The sequence below is a fragment of the Tupaia chinensis genome, unplaced genomic scaffold, assembly GCF_000334495.1.
Source record: "Tupaia chinensis unplaced genomic scaffold, TupChi_1.0 Scaffold148012_1, whole genome shotgun sequence".
Taxonomy (NCBI): domain Eukaryota; kingdom Metazoa; phylum Chordata; class Mammalia; order Scandentia; family Tupaiidae; genus Tupaia; species Tupaia belangeri.
In genome coordinates, this window is record NW_006207862.1 from 929,667 (window position 1) to 953,304 (window position 23,638).

The window sequence follows — 23,638 nt, forward strand, 5'->3', positions numbered from 1 at the left end:
GTCATTGCGACTACTCAGCTTTGCTGTTGTGCAGAAGCACCTGTGGGCAGCAGTGCATAAACAAATGAGTTTGGTGTTTGTGCTTCAAAAATAGATGGTAGGCCAAATAGCCCAAGATCTGTAGTTTATAGGTGCTGCGTCGTCCCTCCCTCCCATTATAAAGAAAATGTTAGTCAGAGTCAGCACTTTTTTTGGAGAGATTTTTGCTTGTGGGTGTGTGTGCTCACCAGAAACAGAAAGCGAGAAATCACCCCACAGGGGGATGGCCATGCTGCAGTCCCTTCTCCTTTCTCCTCTTGTGATTCTGGGCATGCACACACAGTTGCCCAGCCTGTTTCAGTCCTCTGGGTATGGAATGTGAACTGCAGTCGGCCATGTGGGAGTCCAGCAACATAACCATTACGCCATCTGCTGGTCCCACAGAGCCAGCACCCTTAATTACTTTGACTTACTAAGTCATCATCCTTTTTATGATAGCAGATGGGGAGAGAAATGACTGTTATTTGTTATTTTTAAAAATTATTTTATTTAGCTTTATTCATATAGTTTTTAATTTGATCAGGGGAGGACAGAGAGAGAGAGAGGGAAAGTGAGAAAGCAAGCCGCCAGGTCCAGGACTTGAACCGTGGTCTGCCATGTGAGAATCCAGCGCCCTTAAACCGCCACACCACCTGCTGGTCCCTTACTTTGTTATCTTTATATATTTGTGGAAAAGAGAAACTTTGAAATGTTTTCATATTCAGTTTTATTCCTATGATGGTCAAAAATTAAATGTTTAGAGACTCTAGCAATAGATTGTAATCAGATCAAGCACTGTTTAACAAATGTCCTAAGCTAGATTATAAGAAAAATTCTATTCAAGGTTTGTAAACTTTTGGGGGTTCACATGTAATACATTTTCTTTTCCCTCTATTTTTGGTGGATTTTCTCCTAAAGCTTTTCAAGGTATACTGGGCTGAACACTGTCATCCTCCCACAAAATACATGCCCACCTGGAACCTACAAGTGTGACCATATTTGGATATAGGGCCTTTACATATAATCAAGTTATGGTGGTGTCATACTAGATTAGGGTGGGCCCTAAATTCAGTGACTTTCTTTACAAAAAGAGGGAAACTTGGACACAGAGAGACACAGGGAAGAAGGCCAAGATGGAGGTAGAAATTGGAGTGATGTAGCTACAGGCCAAGGAATTCTAATTGCAGGTAACCACCAGCAACTAGGAGGAGGCAAAGAAGGACTCTTCTTAGAGCCTGCAAAGGGAGCATGGCTCAGCTGACACCTTGATTTTGGACTTCTGGTCTTTAGAACCATGCAAATAAATTTGTTTGGCGTCACCTATCTGTAGTCATTTGCTACGGCAGTTCTAAGAAGCTAATAGGCCTATTCTTTACCATCCTCACTATTCCAGTAGAAAGATTGTACAGTGCTTTAGGCTGGTCCGGTTCAAGCGTAATGAGTTGGGATAAGTGGGCTACGTTCAGCACCATCCTGAGAACTGGTTCTGGATCAGGGCCCCTGGTTGGTGGGCACTAAGTGTGGCCTCAATCACTTCCCCACTTCTCTAAGCCTTCTTGCCACAAAGCAGGTGAGTTGGGGTTGAGCTTCTTGCCTACAACTGGACAAGGTCAGTGCATGACCCCTAGTCTCCCAACCAGGTTTTTCCTATTACTGAAAGGTAAGCATTAATAAATGTACAGTAAATAGAAAGGCAGTGTCAGCATTTAAAATGTCATTGGGAAAAGTAAGTCCTAACTCACTTACTGCTGTTCTTTCTTCATAATCTGATACCATACCATCTTTTTTTAAAAAAATATTTAATTCCATTTATTGTTATTTTTTAATATGATCACACAGAGACAGAGTGAAAGGGAAAGTGGAAACCAAGCTGCCAGGTCCAGAACTTGAACCATGGTTGGCCATGTGGGAATTCAGTGCCTTTAACCACCATACCACTTGCCAGTCCCACTGATAGTACTTTTGATGTAATTCCATAAGAGCAGGGTCAGATAATGAAGTTGTGCTGATTTTTTCAGAATTACCTAAACTTTTTTTTTAAAGAATTATTTAACTTCATTTACTTATTTTAATTTGACCAAAGAAGGACAGAGTGAGAGATAGGGAAAGTGAGAAAGCAAGCTGCTAGGTCCAGGATTCAAACCTCGGCCAGCTATGTGGGAGTCCAACACCTTTCACCACTACACCACCTGCTAGCCCCAGAATTACCTAAACTTCAGGTTTCTTAGAATTTATATTTTATTGGGAACCAGCAGTTAGCATAATGGCTATGTCGCTGGACTCCCGTGTAGTCAACTGTGGTTCGTGTCCCGGACCCGGTGGCTTAAAACTCACGCCAGGTGCGTGTGTGTGCATGCCCAAGATCCCGAGAGGAGAATGGAGGAGAAGGGATTGCGGCGTGACTATCGCCCCTGGGGGTTGACTTCTCGCTTTCTGTCTCTATGTCTATCTCTGTCTGTCTGGCGAGCGCACGTGCCCTATAGCGAAAACCTCTCCAAAAAAAAAAAGAATTTGTATTTTATGTATAAGGTATTTTACTGACACATGAATGAGTGGTAGGGACTGGTTAGAATTTCAACAAAATGTACCTACAAGACTATTTTTATCATTAGGGCCCAAATTTTTATTCTTAAAGTGATTAAGCCACCAGATAAAGTCTTAAATCTGCCAAACTATCTTTTGCCCCATCCCATCTCTTTTCCTAATTATCAAGACCTTATAGGAAATAGGTCACTGTACCAAAAATGACTGAGTTGTGTTGGGCCTGGAGAAAAAGTCAGGTAAAAGAAGTCTCTCTTGGGGCTGCTGATGGTTAGGCTCATCCACCACTGCGCTTCTAGCTCGATTGGAATCACTGTGGGGTTTCTACAGAAGAGACAAAAATTAGAGGGATAGTTAAAATTCTTTGTAGTGGGAGTGGCACACATTCTACATGAACTGCAGGCCATGCACCTCTAATTCCACTGTCACAATTGGAACTCAGTTTGCACTTTTGCCGAAATACAGTTTAAATCATGACCAAAACACAAGTCCTGCAGAATTATTGCCCATGAAGTTTTATAGTAAGCAGAAGGAAACGCAGTATGAAAGAGACCTACCATTTGCCTCTGTGATCCCACAGTACTCAGATGTTCCACTTCAGCTGTGCCAATAGGTGGCAGCAGATTATTTCGACTCAGGGGCATTGGTGAGGGAGAGGAGAGCGAGTCAGCTGCTCCAGGGCTGCAGATCCCATCAGAGAACATATGAAAGCATGAAGTTACAACAATACAAGCAAACTGATTAGAAATCAAATAAATGATGTGTTTAGTGTGCACAGAAAGCACTAAGGCTGCTGTTTTCTTTAGAGATCTAAAGAATTTTGGAAAATTCATGTTTTATTTTAAATATTTTCTTTTAAGCTTTATTCTCAGTGCACAGCAGTAGTTGACCTTTTCTCTCACACTAAACTGGAATGGTAAAGTTTCCCTATCTAGGATTGTACTTCTCTGTTAGTCATGGATTTGTAAATCCACATCTGATGGGATTCACAGTTCTGGACCTTCTGGTTGTCTTTTTAAAAAAAATGTAAACTTTAGTTAAATTGATGGAAAGACTCAGTATCTGTATTTTGTTAAAACTTAATCCCAGGGGGCCAGCAGGTGGTGTGGTGGTTAAGGATGCTGGACTCCCATATGGTTGACAGTGGTTCAAGTCCCAGACCTGACAGCTTGCCTTTCTCACTTTCCACTTTCTCTCTCTCTCTCTCTCTCTCTCTCTCTCTCTCTGTCTCACTCTCATTCTATTCATCTCTGATCAAATTAAAAGTAAATAAAGTTAAATAAAATAATTCTTTAAAAAATTTAAAAAACGACCTGGACCTGGCAGCTTGCTTTCTAACTTTCCCTCTCTGTCTCTGGTGAGCACATGTGCCCTTTATAAAATTTTTAAAATAATAAGAACTAAATAATTCTTAAAAAACTTAACCCCATTTAAAAGTTTTCTGTTGGCTTTAAACCAATGGGCAATTCATCATAAGAATACTTAGTGATTAATTTCTAGGTACAGATTTCTTATATTTAAATTCATCTTCATGAAGTTGTTAGTTGGCAATTCCAATTTTGAAACCTACACTCTGGATCCTCTGAGGAATTCTTCCACAGGTCTTGGCGTTCCAGTGCGCGAATGGCTTGTGCTGATCGGGTGAAGGGTACGTGGTGGGGGATTGCGTCTCCTGGAGGATTGCATTGCATATGACAGGGATGAAGTACTAAACTCCAGGGCTCGATTTGGCCAATTTCGTGTTGAAAGGATGGTGCTGGACCCAGGCCTCAAAAGTAGTTTGTCATCAAGATCTCTAGAGGCCAAATTAAAATTCACAATGAAATATAGATCAGTATGTACAGGAAGACAAAACTCACAATATAAAAATCCTTAGATTATAAACTACATTAAAGAGAGAAAAAAGCCTTTTAGTAAGTAACTCAGTTTCCAGAAAGTAATCTAGCTCAGGCATGAGAAATTATTTTTTTTTTCTTTATAATTTAATTTTATTTATTCATTCACTTAATTTGACCAGAGGAGGAGAGAGAGAAGGAAAATGAGAAAGCAAGCCACCAAGTCCAGGACTTGAACCACAGTTGGCCACGTGGGAGTGTCCAGCACCTTAGCCACCACGCCACCTGTTGGTCCCAGAAATTATTCTTAAAGACATTATTTCAGGGACCAGCATTTAGCGTAATGGCTATGTCTCTGGACTCCCATGTAGTCAACTGTGGTTCAAGTCCTGGACCGGCAGGTTAAAACTCACGCTGGGCGTGTGTGCGTGCATGCCCAGGATCCCGAGAGGAGAATGGAGGAGAAGGGATTGCGGTGTGGTCATCCCCCCTGGGGGGTGATTTCTCACTTTCTATCTCTCTGTCTTTCTGGCGAGCGCACACGCCCTATAGTGAAAACCTCTCAAAAAAAAAAAAAAAAAAACATTATTGCAGGGAACAGCAGGTGTCCCAAGCCCAGTGACTTAAAACTCACACCGGGCATGTGTGTGTGTGCAAAATTCTGAGAGGAGAAGGGATTGTGGTGTGTCCATCGTCTCCCCTGGAAGTGATTTCTTGCTTTTTGTGTTTCTGTCTCTCTAGCAAGCACACGTGCCCTATAGCAAAAATTCCTCCAAAAAAAAAAATTAAATCATTAACATAATTTGCTAGGATGGAGATTTAGGAAAGCAATTTTGTTATTCACTTGTCATAACAGTCATCCATTCAGTCTCCAGGGAAGGCAAGCCTCAAGGGTACCTTCTCCAAAGTGCTTTCCAAAACTTTGCCACAGGGACTAAGAGTCTTACTGTACCTGAGGTATTCTTTTGTGCAGAAAGAATGTGACCAGAAAGACAATGGAAACAAATATTGCTGCTTGGGAGAAGTTGTACCAGTGTGGCTCCGACCATGGGAATTGGAATACTAAACTAGTTGGTGCCTAAAGGGGTAGAGTTTTAGGTTCAGGATCCTTGTAAAGCAGGGAGTGGGAACAGGCCAGTACTGGTTTTGGCCTTATGCTGCTCAGCTCACTGGGACCACAGATGCCTATCTGCAGAAACAACTGAGTTGTTTCCTATAAGCTAGCTTTCCTGTAAGTTCTCTGAGAGAAAATACCATGCCTAAGCAGGGCAGTGGCATCAACATGACTCTAGAAGTCTCAGGGCGGTTTTGTTTTTTAAAACAGATGAGAAGACATTTGCCTATTTATTGTAAGGTATCTTAAGAGACAGTATGTGTACAAATAAATGGAAGGGAAGGGAAAATATAAAACAGTTAAGCTTTGTCACTTGCTTCTATGGCTTTTGGCAAGTTCCTCAACCTTTCAGGCTACTTTGTTGTCCTCTAGTGCAAAATCTTTCTCAGTGTTTGCATCCAAAGGAAAATGCCTGTCAAGGAATTAAGGCTAAACTTTTGAGAATTACAAGAGATTTAAAAAAAATGATTATTGTTTATTTAACTTTATTTTAATTTGACAAGAGAGGGACAGAATGAGAGTGAGAGAGAGAAAATGAGAAAGCAAGCCACCAGGTCCGGGACTTGAACCATGGTTGGCCATGTGGGAATCCAGTGCCCTTAACCACCATGCCACCTGCCAGCCTCAATTATAAGAGATCTTTCTGGTCTTCTTGCCTCTCTCACCTGCACTCCTTCCCTTTTTATGCCCTAACTGCTTTCTAATTACAAAAGGTTTAGGCTTTAGCTGCCTTATGTTTACCTTTATTTTGTTCAGTGAAGGGACAGAATGAGAGTGAGAGAGAGAAAATGAGAAAGCAAGCCACCAGGTCCGGGACTTGAACCATGGTTGGCCATGTGGGAATCCAGTGCCCTTAACCACCATGCCACCTGCCAGCCTCAATTATAAGAGATCTTTCTGGTCTTCCTGCCTCTCTCACCTGCACTCCTTCCCTTTTTATGCCCTAACTGCTTTCTAATTACAAAAGGTTTAGGCTTTAGCTGCCGTATGTTTACCTTTATTTTGTTCAGTGAATTTCTAATGGGTTCAATTATCATCTCTAAGCCCCAAATCTGACCTCTTCCACATTTCAGGGAGGTAGCTCATCATTGTAAACTTAATCTATACTAAAGAGAACTCTCCTCCCTCAAATCAGTTTCCTTGAACTTGAAATCCCAGAGTTGACTTTGATTACTCAAAGCGAGATCTATAAAAAGTTCATGGAAAATGCCTATTACAAAAAAATTATGCATGGATATCTATTATTTTGGCACCAATATAAACTCATGCTTTAATTCAATTTTTTTTTCTTTTTTCTTTTTTTTTGCTTATAGGGGCATGTGTGCTCGCTGGGGGGGAGAGAGACAGAGAAACAGAAAACAAGAAATCATCCCCTGGGGGGGTAGCCATGCTGCAATCCCTTCTACTCCATTCTCTCAGGATTCTGGGCATGCACGCACATGGGCCTGGCATGAATTTCAAGCCTCTGGGTCCTGGACTCAAATCGCAGTCAGTTACATGGGAATCCAGTGCCTTAATTGCTACGGCACCTGCTGGCCCCTAATTCCATTTTCTATAAACTTTTTGAAGTCCCTTGTATTTCTACAGACTGTCATTTCTTTTACAGTATCTTCTGACTTATTTCCTTCCTTTCTTTTCTTTTGTTGTACCTTGAGTGCTGACCCTTAGCAGCTCCTGCATGAACTCCTGTACTAGACCCCTTTCCTTCAGTTCTTCCTGCTTCAGTCCAGTTATATTCTGCTGCTGTGAAATCTCTTTCAAATTCCTGATTCAAATATATGTGCTCCCCAACTTAAACTCATACATTGCTGATAGGAATGTAAAATGGTATGATTACTTTAAGAAATTTTATGTATTTCTCTATAAAACTTAAACCTATCTTATGACCCTTTCACTTCTAGGTATTGACCCAAGAGAAATGAGACCTTGGTTCTATAAGAAAGACTGATGTAAGAATTTAATGCCTTATGCAAAATAGCACCACCCTGCAAACAGTCCAAGTATTTATTAACAGAGTAGAATAACAGATTGTGGTGTCTTCCTACAATGGAATATTACTTATAGCATTAGAGAAGGTCATACATATGTAACAACACAGATGAACATAAAAAATATGGCCTTCAAAACTCTCCAAAGTCTGGTCCCAACATTCATTAGTTTCATAGTCTTTTTTTTACCACTAATTGTATCATGGCCTATTTTAATTTGGGAAGATTGTCAATGATCTTTGATAAGAAGCATTGAAGTTCTGACCTATCTCCTATTATAGCAAGATCATCTTTTCTCTTTCCTAAATATTTCGTATTTTCCAGTCTCTAAAATTTTCCCATACCATTTTACTACCTAGAATGGCCTTGCTGTTCTCTGCTTATGCAAATTAATCCCTTTTTTGGGGGTTTCCATAGCATGTACTCTTGGCATTCAGTCATAAAAAATGTGTATGTGGGGGACCAGCAGTTAGTGTAATGGCTATGTCACTGAACTCACATGTAGTCGACCATAGTTCAAGTCCTTGACCGGATGGCTTAAACTCATGCTGGGCACGTGTGCATGCATACGTGCCTAAGATCCTAAAAGGAGAGTGGGGGAGAAGGGATTTCGGCATGGTCATCCCCCTGGGGGGTGATTTCTCACTTTCTGCCTCTCTGTCTCTCTCTTTCTTTCTGGTGAGCACACGCACCCTATAGCAAAAAACTCTCAAAAAAAAAAAAAAAAAGTAAATAAAATAAAAAAGAAAGAAAAAATGTGTATGTGGTTGCTTTTCTTTTTACCCATGTTTGTCTTTTTAAAAATTTATTCATATATATATAATAGAGTTGTTGGAAAAATCACGCACATTTTGGCATAGAAAAATAGAAAAATATATCGTGACTTCTCCAACAACCCAATATATATATATATGTGTTTGTGTTTCTTTTTTAGGGTTTTGTTCACAAGAGAGAGAGAGAGAGAGAGAGAGAGAGAGAGAGAGAGAGAGATACAGAGAAAGGGAAAGTGAGAAATCACCCACTGGGGGGCATGGCACAGAGAAAGGGAAAGTGAGAAATCACCCACTGGGGGCATGGCCTCACCACAATCCCTTCTCCTCCATTTTCTTCTCAGGATTTTGGGCATACATGCACCCGGTGTTGAGTTTCATGCCACCAGGTCCAGGACTTGAACTGCAGTTGGGAAAGTAAAATCTCTGCCTTAATCCCTTCTCCATTCTCCTCTCAGGATTTTGGGCACATCAGTGTTTTTAAAGTGCTAGGTCCAGACTTGAACTGTCCAGGTGGCCATGTGGGACACAGCTGTCTTATCTACTGTGCCACCATCTGGCCCTACTTTTATTTATTAATTTTATTCCATTGTTTCTTATTTACATTTAATCATTGTATATCTTTTGCTTTGTCTTTCTAAATATGTTATCAGCTCCCTGAGGGTAGAGACCAACTCATTTGAAATGTTTTATTCCCTAGGTGATTCTGTGATTGCTTTTAGTTACTCAGTATATGCACACTAATGACTGCCCTTGTTTTTCCTTTATTCCTGTGATCTACTTAAAGTCTGTTAAAAGTTTATACTTCTGAGTCAGCAGGTGGCATAGTGGTTAGAGGCCCTGGACTCCTACATTGCCAACTGCAGTTTGAGTCTTGGACCTGGCAGCTTGCTTTCTCACTTTCCCTCTCTTCTCTGTGTCTCTCTCTGGTCAAATTAAAAAAAAATAAATAACAACGTTATATAAAATAATTAAAAAAAATTATACTTCTTACAGGAGCTTGTCCATTAGGGAGAGATTTCTTGGCTGTAGAGGCATTCCATGAACTAAGAGACCATTCACATTTGGCTGATGGCCACTTGCTTGACAGAGACTCATCTACATGTCAAAAGAAGATGTTACTCATTGGTTGGTGAAGACACCTGTTTAGTTTCCCTGTTTTGCCGAAAATTCATATTTCCAATTAGGTCATTAATATATATTCTCCCTGCACCTTAACCTTTACAACACCTTGGCCCTAGCTGAAGTTGCAAATCCAAAAATGAGAGTCCTTTCTTTCCATTTCTAAATGACAGTAGGTGGGGAATGTCTGACCAACCTAGATGAAAGCAACTAACAGCCTCATAGGGGAAAGAGGACATTTACTATTATTTTTACATTACAGTAGAAAAGAAAACCTAAAAAGGAAACTCACAAAATATGAAACAAGAATAGAAAAAAATAAGGGTAAACAGATATAATCTCTTAACATCACATAATCCTATACTCTGCACAAACCAATCTTTTTTCCCTACTTCTGGAGCAGTCTGCTCTTACTGATAACCTAAATTCTGAAGACTGGTGAATGAGAGTTCATCTAATCTTGCTTGGACTGGCACCGCCACCCTAAAGCCCTGTTTGTTTTCTCTCTCAGGCCATCAGTGCCCTTTCCAGTCATCTCCTCCTTTGCCACAGAATGTATTTTTCTCTTTTTCTCATGAATGTTTGAACTATTCTTTCTCCTTTCTTTGATCATTGACAACCAGAACCATCTAATTAATTGTTAAGGGCTTATACCACCTAAACCACAGCCAGATTGGTTTAACATGAAGTGCTTTATCACATCAAAGGAGCATTACTTTACCTGTTTTATACCCCTATGTGATGAGTTACGAGTCTTGCTGATTGTATTTTTACATACTCCTTTTGTAAATCAAGCTGTTTAATATCTGGCCAATATACCACCAAAGCTTATGACTAGTAAAATTACTTATGCTAGTAAAATTCAAGGTTGATGAGCATGGTCCAAGGATAAGAATCCTTTTGCTCTCTCTTCCCTCCCACCTCTCACTTTTTGCCACAAGTAACACCAGGAAAATGTCACGTAGGAACTGAGATTCATTACATAGGGATGAGACCAAACTCATCAGCCTCCTGCAAGAAGTGACCATTGTGCTTGTTAAGAGACATGCATGAGATAAGTGTTTTCCTTTGCTTTGGTTTGCTTTTTACACCTGGGTTATGAGTTCTAAACATTTAATAGGGGAAAAGACAATGGATTCAAATATTAAACTAAATCATAGTGGGCTGAGTTAAAGAGAAAAAAGAGGGCAGAAGTAAAAAGGAGTTTAAAGGCCATAGAAAGTCTGAGGTTAGTCCCTTTTTTCATCATAAGGGCATTATCCATTCTTCCCAAAAGAGACTTAGGTTAACCACATAATTGATTCTAAATTGTACAACTTATGGAAGTCTCTTCCCCCCCAAAAAAAAGGAATTATTTATCAATCCTAACATGCTATTATTTAAAAAAAAACTGATCAAAGAGTTACTGTGTTATTATGATAAACACATTACTGAAAAATATTAAGTCAGATATAATACAATGAAGGCAGACATGTCTGAGCACATTTCTTCTAGCAAGAACAGCCCTAGATTCTTCAATAAATCCACTTTGGGGCTTACCGGATTGGAGGTGATGGACAGCACCTTTGACTGTGGCACTCGTGGTAACACCAAAGGTTGTGGTTCATTCAGCATACAGGGACTTTCTGAATGCAGTCTGGGGACTGCAACATTACTCTCATCATCTGAGCAAAGAAACAATTTATTATTCATAGATATCCTTTGACCCACAGAAACATTACTGTGAAAAAAAGCTTTTGGAGAATTCATAATTTCAAAGGCTTCACTCATTTTTGCAGCCCAATTTCACACCACCTATATGGTTCAAAAAAACCTTCAAGTCGAGTCAGCAGGTGGCATGGTGGTTAAGAGTGCTGGAATCCCACATGGGTGACCATGGTTCAAGTCCTGGACCTGGCGGCTTGCCTTCTCACTTTCCCTCTTTCTGTCTTTCTCACACACATACTCTCTCTGGTCAAATTAAAACATAAATGGATAAGATAAATAAAGTTAAATAAAATAATTCTTAAAAAAAAAATTAAAAAAACACAAACCTTCTAACCAGGAGTAAATGAAAGTGGTTTCCCAGGCTAGCAATGCCTGTTAGTACCTGGCAGAAGGAACATCAAAGACCTCTAGGGCAAAACTGAGTTAATGGAATTTTTTTTTTTTTTTTGAGTTTTTGCCACAGGGTGCAGGAGCTCAATGGAGAGGCAGAAACAGAGAGAGGAAAAGTGAGAAATCACCTCCTGGGGGGACAGCCATGCCAGTCTTTTCTCCTTTAACCTCCTTTCGGGATTTTGGGCATGCAAGCACATGTGCCTGGCTTGATTTTCAAGCTACAGAGTCCAGGAAGCCACAGTTGGTCACATGGGGGTCCAGTGCCCTACCCACCATGCCACTTGCTGGCCCCTAATGGGAATATTTTACATTTTAGCCATCTAATATGGTAGCCTCTAGCTATATGTAGCTACGGAGCACTTAAAATGTGGCTAGCAATCAAGGAACTGAATTTTAAAGTTTGTTTAATTTTCATTAAATTTAAATAGCCATATATGGATAGTGAGTACTCTATTGGACAGTGTTGCTCTATGGGACCCTCCATATAATTAATTCAGACCTTAATTCCCACAAATTACATTATTAGAAACTACTGTTTAAAAAAAAATCACATAATCCCCAAGGAAACAAGGCACCTTTAAAAAAAGCAAGAAATAATATAATCATATCAGCAAAGACTTTAGAGATTGGAATAAAAAGATGCAAAGTGTAAAAAAGCAATTCAAAATATGAGTCAAACAAGGGATCACAAAAATGACCAAGCAAATTTGAAAAAGAACAAAATAAAACTGCAAAAGAAATGCAGTTACAAACTCAGCAGGGCCAAGCCACAGAAGCACGGGGGAAGATGACCACTACGGGATGGCTGAGGCCACACAGGCCTAGGTTGGTCCCTAGCCCAATCCTAAACAGTCCAGCACAGTGATACGTGCCTGTCATCCTAGCTAACTTGCAGGCTAGGGCAAAAGATCACAACAGAGGCAAGACCCAGACAGAATAACAGAACTAACTCTCTCTCCTCTTCTATCCCCATCTCGCTCGCTAAAAAAAAGAAATAAAATTCACACACACACACACACACACACACACACAAAATCAGCAGAATGTTAATAGCAGAAATAGTGAAATTAAAAAGGTGAAGAACATTGTCCTGGATTCAGAGAAACCAGAAGTCGAGAAATACGAACTGATTAAACAGGATGAATTTACCATGTGTAAATTATACCTTGATTTTCTAAATGGAGAAAATAAAACCACAAGAAAACACCCTTCTACATATTGACAAAAAATAAAATATTGAAGAATAGAAAATATTGATGAAACCGTGAGCACAGGAACTCATGTACTATTAATGGGCACCTAATAGTACAATCACTGGACAACTTGGTATTGTATAGTGAAGTTGAAAATGCATATTCCCTATGATCCAGCAAGTCCACTCTAGTATATACCCTAGAGAAGCTCCTGTACATGTGAACTAGGAGAAATATTCAAGAATGTTCACAGCATTATTGCTCATAATTGGTAAACACTGAGCTTGAACACTTCTCATCAATTATGAGTACAAAACTGAACTCAATATGAAAAATCATATATCTGAATAAAAGTAACATGAATTCTTGGTCTTCATTATTTCTATTTCATCATTTAATTTACTAATATTGTTTCACTGAAAGAATGCTTGTTTTTTTCTTTACATGAATGACCGGTGAAGCCTGTTTCCCCATTAGCAAATCAGGATTAAAAATAGTAACAATTATGGGGCCAGCAGATGGCATAATGGTTATGTCTCTGGACTCCCACATGGTCCAACACAGTTCAAAACCTGGTGGCTTGAAACTCACACTGGGTGCTTGTGTGTGTGTGTGTGTGTGTGTGTGCCCATGATCCTGGGAGGAGAAGGGATTGTGGCATGGCCATCCTCCCTGGGGGATAATTTCTCATTTCCCTCTCACTGTCTCTGTCTCTCCCTCTCTCTGGCAAGCACATGTGCCCTAAGGCAAAAACAAACCAAAAAAACCCCACCTCTTTAAAAAAAGGCAATTGGGACCAGCAGTTGGCGTAATAGCTATATTGCTGGACTCACATGTAGTCAACTGCAATTCCAGTCCTGGACCCGGTGGCTTAAACTCATGCCGGGCGCGTGTGCGTGCATGCCCAAGATCCCAAGAGGAAAATGGAGGAGATGAGATTGTGGCGTGGCCATCCCCCGTGGGGCGTGATTTCTCGCTTTCTGTCCCTCTGTCTGAAAGGCAACATGCCCAAAAACAAAAACCTCCCAAAAAAAAAAAAAAAAAAAGACAATTTAAAATAAATATTTTTTCTCTAACTTATATTTTAACTGTCTTGACTAAAAATTAAAATGATTATAAAAAGCTGGGATCAGCAGGAGGCATGGTGGTTAAGGTGCTGGACACTCCCACATGGCTGACCATGGTTCAAGTCCTGGACCTGGCAGCTTGCTTTCTCACTCTTTCTCTCTCTCTGTCTCTCTCTGGTCAAATTAAAATAAATGAATGAATAAATAAATTTTTTTTTAAAGCTTAAAAAAAAATTATAAGGTTATACAAATAAATGATTACATTTACTGAGTTTATATTTTTGGGTGAGTTGACAAATCTTTTTTTTTTTTAACTTTTATTCATTTATTTTAATTTGACCAGAGAGGGACAGACAGAGAGAGAAAGTGAGAAAGCAAGTTGCCAGGTCTGGGACTTGAACTACGGTTGACCATGTGGGAGTTTGGTGCCCTTAACCACCATGCCACCTACCAGCCCCATAGTTGACAAATCTTAAACTTTCACAAGTTGTATGGGGCCAGCGGATGGCGGAGTAGTTAAGGTGCTGAACTCCTATGTTGTCAACCATAGTTCGAGTCCTAGACCTAGCAGTTTGAAATTCATGCCATGCGCATGTGTGTGCATATCCAAAATCCCTAGGGAAAAATGGAGAAGGGATTGCAGCATGGTCATCCACCCCTGGGGGGGAGGGTAATTTTTTTTTTTTTTTTTTTTAGAATGGAGAGGTTTTCGCCATAGGGCACGTGCGCGGTAATTTTTTTTTTTTTTTTTTAAGAATCAACACTTTTTAAAATTTGACTTCATTTATTATTATTACTATTTTTTTTTAAAAATTTGACCAGAGAATGACAGAGAGAGAGACAGACAGACAGACAGCAAGAAAGTGAGAAAGCAAACCACCAGGTCCAACACCCAAACCATGGTCAGCCATGTGGGAATCCAGCCGTCTTTAACCACTATATCACCTGCTGGCCCCCTGGGGGAGGTGATTTTTTTACTTTCTGTCTCTCTGGTGAGTGCATGTGCTCTATAGTTAAAAAAATATTTAAAAAAAAAAAAATTATCACAAGTTGTGACATAGTCCTATTTCATAGGCTGCAAACTACCATGCAATAGAACCCTCACAAAGAGATAGTAAAAGGTGTTATAATAGCAATGATAGGTTTGTAGCTTTGTACTAACAGTTAACCAACTTGTCCACACCAAAGCCAAGAATACAAGTTTTCTTTCCATACTTCCCACATGGCTGACCAGGTGATTTGAGTCCAAGACTGGGTGGGGATGGGGGAGTTGTAAAGCATGCTAGGCACTTGTGTATGCATGCGTAAAATCCCAAAAGGAGGGGGGAAGTGGAGAAGGAATTTCATCAGTTATGCCTGTGAAATAAAGTCTTCATAAAACCCCAAAAAAGACAGGGTTCAGAGAGCTTCTGGATTACTGAACATGTGGAGGAACCTGGAGGGTGCAAACCTGAAGAGAGGACTGTAAGTTCCACTCCCCCTCTTAGCTTTGCCCAATATATCTCTTCCATCTGGCTGTTCATCTGAATCCTTTGAAGTATCTTTCATAAAAAACCAGTAGATGCATTATTCCCTGAATTCTCTGAGCCATCCCAGGAAGTCAATCATATTTGGTCAGTCAGAAGCATGGGTCATAGGGACATCAGGTAGTGTGGTGGTTAAGGCCCTGCTGGACACTTCCACATGGCCCACCATGGTTCAAATCCCAGACATGGTGGCTTGCTTTCTCACTTTCTCTCTCTCTCTCTCATGATCAAATTAAAAAGTAATAATAATAAATTAAATAAATACTTCTTAAAAAAAAAAAAAGTACAGGTCAGAACTTGGGGCCTGCAATTGGCTTGAAGTCATAGAGGTCTTATGGGACTGAGTTCTTAACATGTGAGAGCTGATGCTGACTTCAGGTAGGAAGTGTTAGAACTGAACTGAATTATAAGATACCCAGTTGATGTCTTCTGGAAAATCTGAGTCAGAAATGCTTGCTATGCAGAGAAAAGCCACTATAAATTGGTGTCAAGAGTGTTTGAGAGTAGGAAAAAATACTTTTTTTTAAGTCTCTCATATCCATTGTTTTTTTTACCCCCTTATACCTACCTTTTCTACTAATAAAGCATATAATTTAATAGACTGGCTAGGGTTTGTAAATCATAAACAGTTATTTTTACACCATTTTCACAAAGTTCCTTACCAGAAGTAAGTCCCTCCCAGTGACTACGAGTTAACTGTTCCATGCAGCTCACAACTTTGCTCCACACGTTGTCAAACACATAAGCAAGGACATCCTCTTTCATGCAATAAAATGGAGCAATGGGAGGGTACCCCAATTTCTGCTTCTCTGTTGCTGCTTCTGATTTCTTTCCATGAATTCCTTCTTCTCTGTAACAACAGCAATAGAGAAAGATTTCACTGAGCATCTACCATTGTTGTCTGTGCTCAGGAGTGTGATTTTTGCCCCCCACCCCCACTGCCTCTGTCCTCCTCCTTGTCCAGCACGTATGGCACAAGAATGAAGCTGCTTTGTGAATCAAGGAAGTTCTTAGCACAGGAGACTGCATTTTCATTTTTAGCCCCACCCCACCCGACTACTTGCTCCATCACATTTTAAACTAGTTAAATCAGCTTTATTGTTTTTATAAATTTAAATAAAGAAGACCCTTGATTTAAAGGAGAAGAGAAGAGAAATAATTTGACACAGGCCAGAAGTTCAGGGGAAGGAGGCAGTCTCTAGAAAGCCAAAAGAACCTATTATGATTCTCTTAAAACAGTTAACTTGGTTGTATTAGGAATAGAAATCTGGCTTATGTTTAGCTGGCACTGGGGCTGTGTGCATGAGTGAACACGAGTAATCATGGCTCAGTAGAAAATAGTGAGAAGAAAAGACCTCTAGAATCATATGACCCAATACTAACTAGATCAACCACAGCTTCACAGCCTGAAGTGAAATTCTCAGTCACTCTAGATGTGCTGCTGTGAACTTTTGAAGGCCTAGAGGAATAGTTTAAGATGTTAATTTGGGGGCTGGCAGGTGGTGTGGTGACTGGGGTGCTGGACTCCCACATAGTTAACCATGGTTCATGTCCTGAACCTGGTGGCTCATCTTCACTCTCTTTTTCTGTCTCTCTCTGGTCAAATTAAAAAAATGATAATAAAAAATTAACAAAATTAAATGAAACAATTCAAAAAAAAAAAAAAAAGGATGTAGGGGCTGGCATGGTGGTTAAGGGCACTGGATTCCCCCCTGGTCAACTGTGGTTTAAGTCCTGGACTCAGTGGCTTGCTTCCTCAATTTCCCTCTCTGGTCAAATTAAAATAATACTAATAAATACAGTTAAATTAAATTATATAAAAAAGATGTTAATGTTTCAGATAGTAGTGTGGAATAGTGAGGAGAGCACTGAATTTAGCATCAGATGAATGAAGTTTTTAGTTTGAGCTTTACCTTAGATAAATCATTTAGCTTTGATTCTCACCCTGCAAAGGTAAATAATATCCATGTCATAGGACTACGGGTCAGTATATTAAGAATAGATATTATAAGTGTTATTACTTATAAAGTCTGTGCCAAGCAACTTTTATATGAACTGTATATACCCTTTTTAAACAGGATTTATATACGTGAAGTTCACAGAGCAATTGAAGTTTCAGTGTTTCCTTTGGTAATATCACAAAAGCATAAAATTACATCATATGAAAAAAAAAGATAAGCTCTTTCTAAAATCTCTCATCTCAGGAAGAGGCAAATAATGTGTGAAAGAAGAATCACAGGAAGCTGGTGTATGGAAACAATAACTAAGGATGTGAACCCTGGATATTTGAGAATGTACAGAAAATAAATAACAGAAACTGGCACAGACCTAATTATAGGTAATATTGGTAGCGTAGTTCAGAATAGATATTAATAGGAGGGGAATAAAAAGCTTTAGTGACATAATACTCACATATCTGTGTGGTCAAATGCTAGGTATTCCTCAATTATTCCTTCTGAAAAGAGTATACAGTCTTCCTCTTCTCTTTCCATCGAATGCAAGCTGGGGGATTTGGCAACAGAAGATGCTTTATGAGCGTAAGATGAAAAATGTAACTTCTTTCCCCTTATACCAAATCTGTGAGAGAGAGAAAAAAAAGTCAGTTATATTCAATATAAATAGTTCTCATGGCAACGCAGTCACATGAGGTTCTGTTCAAATCTCCATCCCTTGGCACTACCTTCCCTTATTCTGAGCCTTCATAATCTATTACTTCTCAGAACAAGATCAAATAGTCGCCATAAACCTATTCCGTTTGGGTGTGGTATTTAATAATTGCTTGCTATCTTTTCAGATGTAAACAGCTATAGGTATAAAATAAGCTTTTTAAAACTATTTGTATTCATAATTATATCTTTAAGGTATATCAGAAGGTTATATGTTTATTTTAATACCTTCACCATTACTTAAAATTCCTACTACTTGGGCCAGCTGGTGGCAGGGTGGTTAAGGTGGCTAGATCCTACATTGCTGACTGCGTAGTTCAAGTCCTAGACCCAGTGGCTTGAGAAACACACCAGGCATGTGTGCATGCATAGCCAAGATCCTGAGAGGAGAATGAAGAAGGAATTGCAGTGTGGCTATTCCTCCTAGAAGGTGATTTCTCACTTTTCCTCTCTCTGTCTGTCTCTCTAATGAGCTCACATACCCTAAGGCAAAAATCCAGGGAAAAAAAAGAATTATCATCACAGAAACATTTATAATTGCCAAAAATCAAAACCAGTCCAACTGGGGCCAGCAGGTGGCATGGTGGTTAATGGCGCTTAACTCCCACATGGCTGACCACACTTTAAGTCCCAGACCTGGCGGCTTGCTTTCTCGCTTTCTTTTTCTCCCTTTCTCTGTGTATCACTCTGGTCAAATTAAAAATAACAGTAACAACAACAACAAAAATAGTCCAACTGCTTCAATACAGAGGATTGGGGATGGTTTGATTAAATAATCGTATAGTCATTCAATGGATGAGCTCTTTAAGTCAATGTTGGAGAAAATGGAAGATGTCTATAATAATATATTAAGTAATAAAAAGGTCATGAAATATATACAGTGATTTCATAAAATCCATATACATGGGCCATCCTATGGCCTGGTGGTTAAGGCAGATAGATCCCATATGGCCTACCAAGAAGTGTGAGTCCCAGACCCAGTGATTTGAAAACATACTGGGCACTGTGCGAGTGTGCCCAAAATTACAAAAGGAAGGAGAAATGAAAAAGAGATTACAGCCTGTCTGTGCCCCATGAGAGGCAGGGTGCTTTCTTGCTTCTTCTTTCTGTCTCCCTCTCTGGTAAGCATGTATGCTCTTCGAAAAGTTGAAAACAAACAAAAACAAACCATATACATATATGGCAGAGAATGCTAGATGTCCTAAAATAGCCATTCTCCCTGTCTCTCTTAAGATCATTCCAGTTTAATTTAGGTCAGCAATATATCCACCTCAAATTTTATTTTGAATTTTAAATTCTGTAAAGAAATGGAGTTGTAATTCATATTTCATGTTTCTTTTTTTTGTTTTCTTTCTTTTTTTTTTTTTTTTGGAGAGATTTTCACTGTAGGGCGCGTGCGCTCGCCAGACAGACAGAGAGAGACATCGAGACAGAAAGCGAGAAATCACCCCCCAGGGGGGATGGTCACGCCGCAATCCCTTCTCCTCCATTCTCCTCTCGGGATCTTGGGCACGCACGCACACGCACCCGGCATGAGTTTTAAGCCACCGGGTCCGGGACACCAACCGTAGTCGACTACGTGGGAGTCCAGCGACATAGCCATTACGCTAACTGCTGGTTCCCCCTTGTTTTCTTTCTTTTAAGTTTTTTTGCCATAGGGGGTGCATGTGCTTGCTGGTTGGGAGGTGGGGGAGAAAGTGAGAAATCACTCCCTAGGGGAAATGGCCTTGCAATCCCTTCTCCATTCTCCTCCTAGGATTTTGGGCACACATGCATATTTACCTAGTGTGATTTTCAAGCTGCCAGGATTGGGACTTGGAACCACAGTTGGTCATGTGGGAATCCAGCACCTTAATCACCACAGCACCTACTGGCCCCAATACTTCAACTTTTTTAAAAATCATTTTTTTCTTTCAAAAAACTTGAAATCTGTTTCTTAGACCCCTAAATTTTGAAAAAAAAGTAAACAAACAAAAAACCGCAACTCTATTAGTCCAGCAGGTGGTGTGGAGATAAAGGGACTGGATCACACATGTCCAGCTTCACAGTTTGAGTCTTGGGCCTGACACCTTGAGACTCACATTGGGTACGTGTGTACGCATGCCCAAAATCCCAAGAGAAGAGTGGAGAAGGAACTGCGGTGTGGCCATCCCACAAGGGGTTGGGGGGTGATCTCTCACTTTTACTCTGTCTCTCTCTCTGGTGAGCACACATACCTTATAGAAAAACTAAAAATAAATAAATAAATAAGAATTATTCTATCTACAGCTACATTCTAAGAGGGAAGTACCTGTAGTCATAGACAGATGTAGATGTGGACATATATAGATAAAGATATATAGATCTCAAAACCAAAATATTTTTAAACTTTGGAAATATCTTTTTTCTTTTTTTTGAGAGAGAGAAATTTTTGCTATAGGGTGTGTGTCCCTACCAGAGAGACAGAAAGCAAGAAATCACCCCCTAGTGGGGTTGGCCACACTGTAGTCCCTTACCCTCCATTGTCCTCTTGGGATTTTGGGCATACATGCACATGTGCCTGGTGTGAGTTTCAAGCCACTGGGTCTGGGACTCAAACTATGTTTGACTATGTGGGAGTCCAGTGATGTAATGATTATGCCATCTGCTGGTCCCAGAAATGTCTTAATTTTTGAACAACACAACAAAAATTTTTAAGGGACCAGCAGTTAGTGAAATGGCTATGTCGCTGGACTCCCACGTAGTCGACCGCGGTTCGAATCCTGGGCCTGGTGGCTTAAACTCACACCGGGCACGTGTGTGTGTGTGCCCAAGATCCTGAGAGGAGAATGGAGAAGGGATTGTGGCATGGCCATCCCCCCTGGGGGGTGATTTCTCGTTTTCTGTCTCTCTGTCTCTCTCTGTCTGTCTGGTGAGCTCACGCACCCCATAGCAAAAACCTCTCCAAAAAAAAAAAAAATCTTTTTTAAGAGAGGATTTTGCTATAGAGCCTGTGCACTCGACAGAAAGACAGAAAGCAAGAAATCATCCCCTCCCCCCCAGGGGGGATGGCCATGCTGCAATCCCTTCTCCATTCTCCTCTCAGGATCCTGGGCACACATGTACATGTGCCCAGCATGAGTTTAAGCTATGCAGTCTGGGACTCGAACCGCAGTTAACTATGTGGGAGTCCAGCGACGTAACCATTATGCCATCTTCTGGTCCCTTGAACAAAAAAATTTTAATAACAAAATATTAATATACACAAAGATTATAGCAATCTTATAGAACCTGCAGTGTTTTACTAAATACCTGTAAGTAGAAAAAGTATTTTAATCCCTTAGTACAACTGGTAGAATATAATATTTGTATATGAGAAAACTGAAAAACTTACATAAGAGAATACTTACATAGTAGAATCTCTTTCTTGAGACAAGACTGTTTCATGAGAAACTGAAACATCAGGAGGAGATCTAGGATACAATCTATAACCTTCACTTGGAGTGATGATCTGCCTACCCAGAATCCTTCAAAATGAAGAAACATAGCATAGCTGCAATTAACGACCTTTTCCTTACATATACACAAACACTAGATATTTTTGGAACAAATTTGATGACTCTACATAGAAGCCTAATACACACCTAACCTACTATTAATTAAGAATGATTCTTGAGAGGAAATGTGAAACCAGAGGCTTATTATAGGTACACTTCTCTTCCAAGAGATGGAAAGGGCCAGCAGGTAGTATAGTGGTTAAGGTGCCAGACTCCCATAGTCTGAGTCCTGGACCTGGTGGCTTGAAACTCATGCCAGGCATATGTGTGTGCATGCCCAAAATCCCCGAAGGAGAATGAAGAAGGGATTGTGACATGGCCTTCTCCCCTGGGGATGATTTCTTGCTTTCTCTCTCATTCACTGTCTCTCTCTCCCTTTTTCTGGGAAATGTTCACACCCTGTGGCCACAACTAAAAAAAATTAAAAAAAAAAAAAAAGAAAGAAAAAATATATAGGAGATGGAAAAGATAAAGTTATTGTCCAGGAGTTTAACAACAACAACAAAAAAAAATTCAAGGAAACTAAGCAAACATTTTTAATTTGCCTTCATCCTTTATACTAATCCTTATTAAAATCAGTCAAAATGGGGGGGTGGGCAGCACCGTGGCCTAGTAGTTAAGGGAGCCAGATTTCACAGAGTCAACCATTTGGTTCAAATCCTGGCTCCAGTTGCCAGAAAAACATGCTAGGCACCAAAATCTGATGGGGGTGGGGGTTGGGGGGAGTGGCAGGAGGAATGGTGATGGGATTATAGTGTGGCCATGCCCCATTTAGGGGTGCTTTCTCCATCTCCCTCTCTGTCTCTCTCTGATGAGCATATACGCCTTCTGGGGAAAAAAGGCCAAAACAGGTTGAAGGCCCAGCCAATTAATTATGGTCTTAAAAAATGTGAAGCTTAAGGAATTTTAAGTATGTTTAATAGTTGGTACTCTCAAAGTTTCAGAGGGAAGCTCTAAACAGTCTGTCTGCTTTCAAGTATATACAAAAATTTAATTGTAGACAACAGTGTAAACAAAGACAGTTTTGGCCATTTTGTTCCAAAAAGGGGCTCTTTAGACAGTACCTTGGTTGACCACGGTTCTAGTCTTAGACCTGGAGGCTTGAAACTCATGCTGGGTATGTGTGCATGTGTGCCTAAAATCCCAGGAGGAGAATGGAGAAGAGACTGCAGCGTGGCCACCCCTAGGGGATGGGGGGTAATTTCTTGCTTTCTCTCTCACTGTCTCTCTCTGTCTCTCCAGTGAGTACATGAACCTATAGCAAAAATCTGTTAAAAAAAAATAATGTATAGAAACTACAAGAAACTTCTGCCAACTTGAGTTTTCTTTCAGCTGAGGCTTTATACCATACAGCTTTATTTACAGTCATTAAAATCATGGCCATAACTATTTCAGAATACAAGGTTTTTGGAAATCTACTTTTTAAACTTTAGTACTATGGCTGACTCCACAGCCCAGCTGGAATCCCCAGCCTGGTCAGCCAGAAACACACCAGACAAATCCTCAAGATCTAATGAGCTGGAGGAGTGAAAGAAGAGGATCATGATGTGACCAGACCATGTGGAGGGTGTCTTTCTCTCTCCTCCACATGGGTATACAGGCACTCTATCATGAATAAAGAATTTTTTTACATTTAGTATTAGTAATGAATACAAGTTATCTGTAGGGCTTCAGTACCTGAGGTGAGGAAAGCTGGATGTCCACTGTTGGCACTCTTCTTGTAGACTCTTCGTATGCATACTCAGCTTCTGCTCATACAGGAGTTCATCGATGGCTGTGAACATTGCCTGGACTTTTTCAGTGGCATTTTGATCAAGTTCCTACAAGAAAATATCCCCCCAAGATACTTTGGTGAGCTTAAATATCTGTTTTGTTTGTTTGTTTGTTTATTAAGAAATACTTTATTTAATTTTATTCATTGTCATTATTGTAATTTTTTTTTGAAATTGACCAGAGAGAGATTGGGAGAGAGAGAGAAGGAAAGTGAGAAAGCAAGCCGCCAGGTTCAGGACTCAAACCACGGTCGGCCATGTGAACGCCAGCACCTTTAACCACCACGCTACCTGTGGCCCCCATTTTGAGTAATTTTATAATATGATGTGAAGTAAGAGCCTAATTTCATCTTTTTACTCATAGTTATCAAGTTGTCCCAGCAATATTTGATGGAAAAAAATGCTTTCCCT

General features: G+C 40.1%; 2 protein-coding genes across 8 annotated transcripts in view; one reads left to right on the top strand and one right to left on the bottom strand.

The window, feature by feature from the left end:
• The window catches only part of LOC102486210 (dnaJ homolog subfamily C member 9), a 90,245-nt gene that overhangs the window by 11,852 nt on the left and 54,755 nt on the right, over positions 1-23,638 (top strand). The window lies entirely within an intron of this gene.
• Positions 1-23,638, bottom strand: part of FAM149B1 (family with sequence similarity 149 member B1) — a 42,950-nt gene that overhangs the window by 4,455 nt on the left and 14,857 nt on the right. For 6 of the 7 annotated variants that reach the window (XM_006170064.3, XM_027768904.1, XM_006170063.3 and 3 more), the window contains exons 4-12: positions 23,133-23,275; positions 21,309-21,425; positions 17,687-17,851; positions 15,937-16,124; positions 10,928-11,052; positions 9,261-9,364; positions 4,130-4,354; positions 3,117-3,240; positions 2,758-2,883 (exon numbers count right to left, since the gene is read on the bottom strand). In XM_006170064.3, coding sequence (XP_006170126.1) covers positions 2,758-2,883; positions 3,117-3,240; positions 4,130-4,354; positions 9,261-9,364; positions 10,928-11,052; positions 15,937-16,124; positions 17,687-17,851; positions 21,309-21,425; positions 23,133-23,275 — 1,317 coding nt within the window. The remainder of the gene's footprint in view (positions 1-2,757; positions 2,884-3,116; positions 3,241-4,129; positions 4,355-9,260; positions 9,365-10,927; positions 11,053-15,936; positions 16,125-17,686; positions 17,852-21,308; positions 21,426-23,132; positions 23,276-23,638) is intronic. The other variant, XM_027768905.1, reaches the window with a different exon arrangement.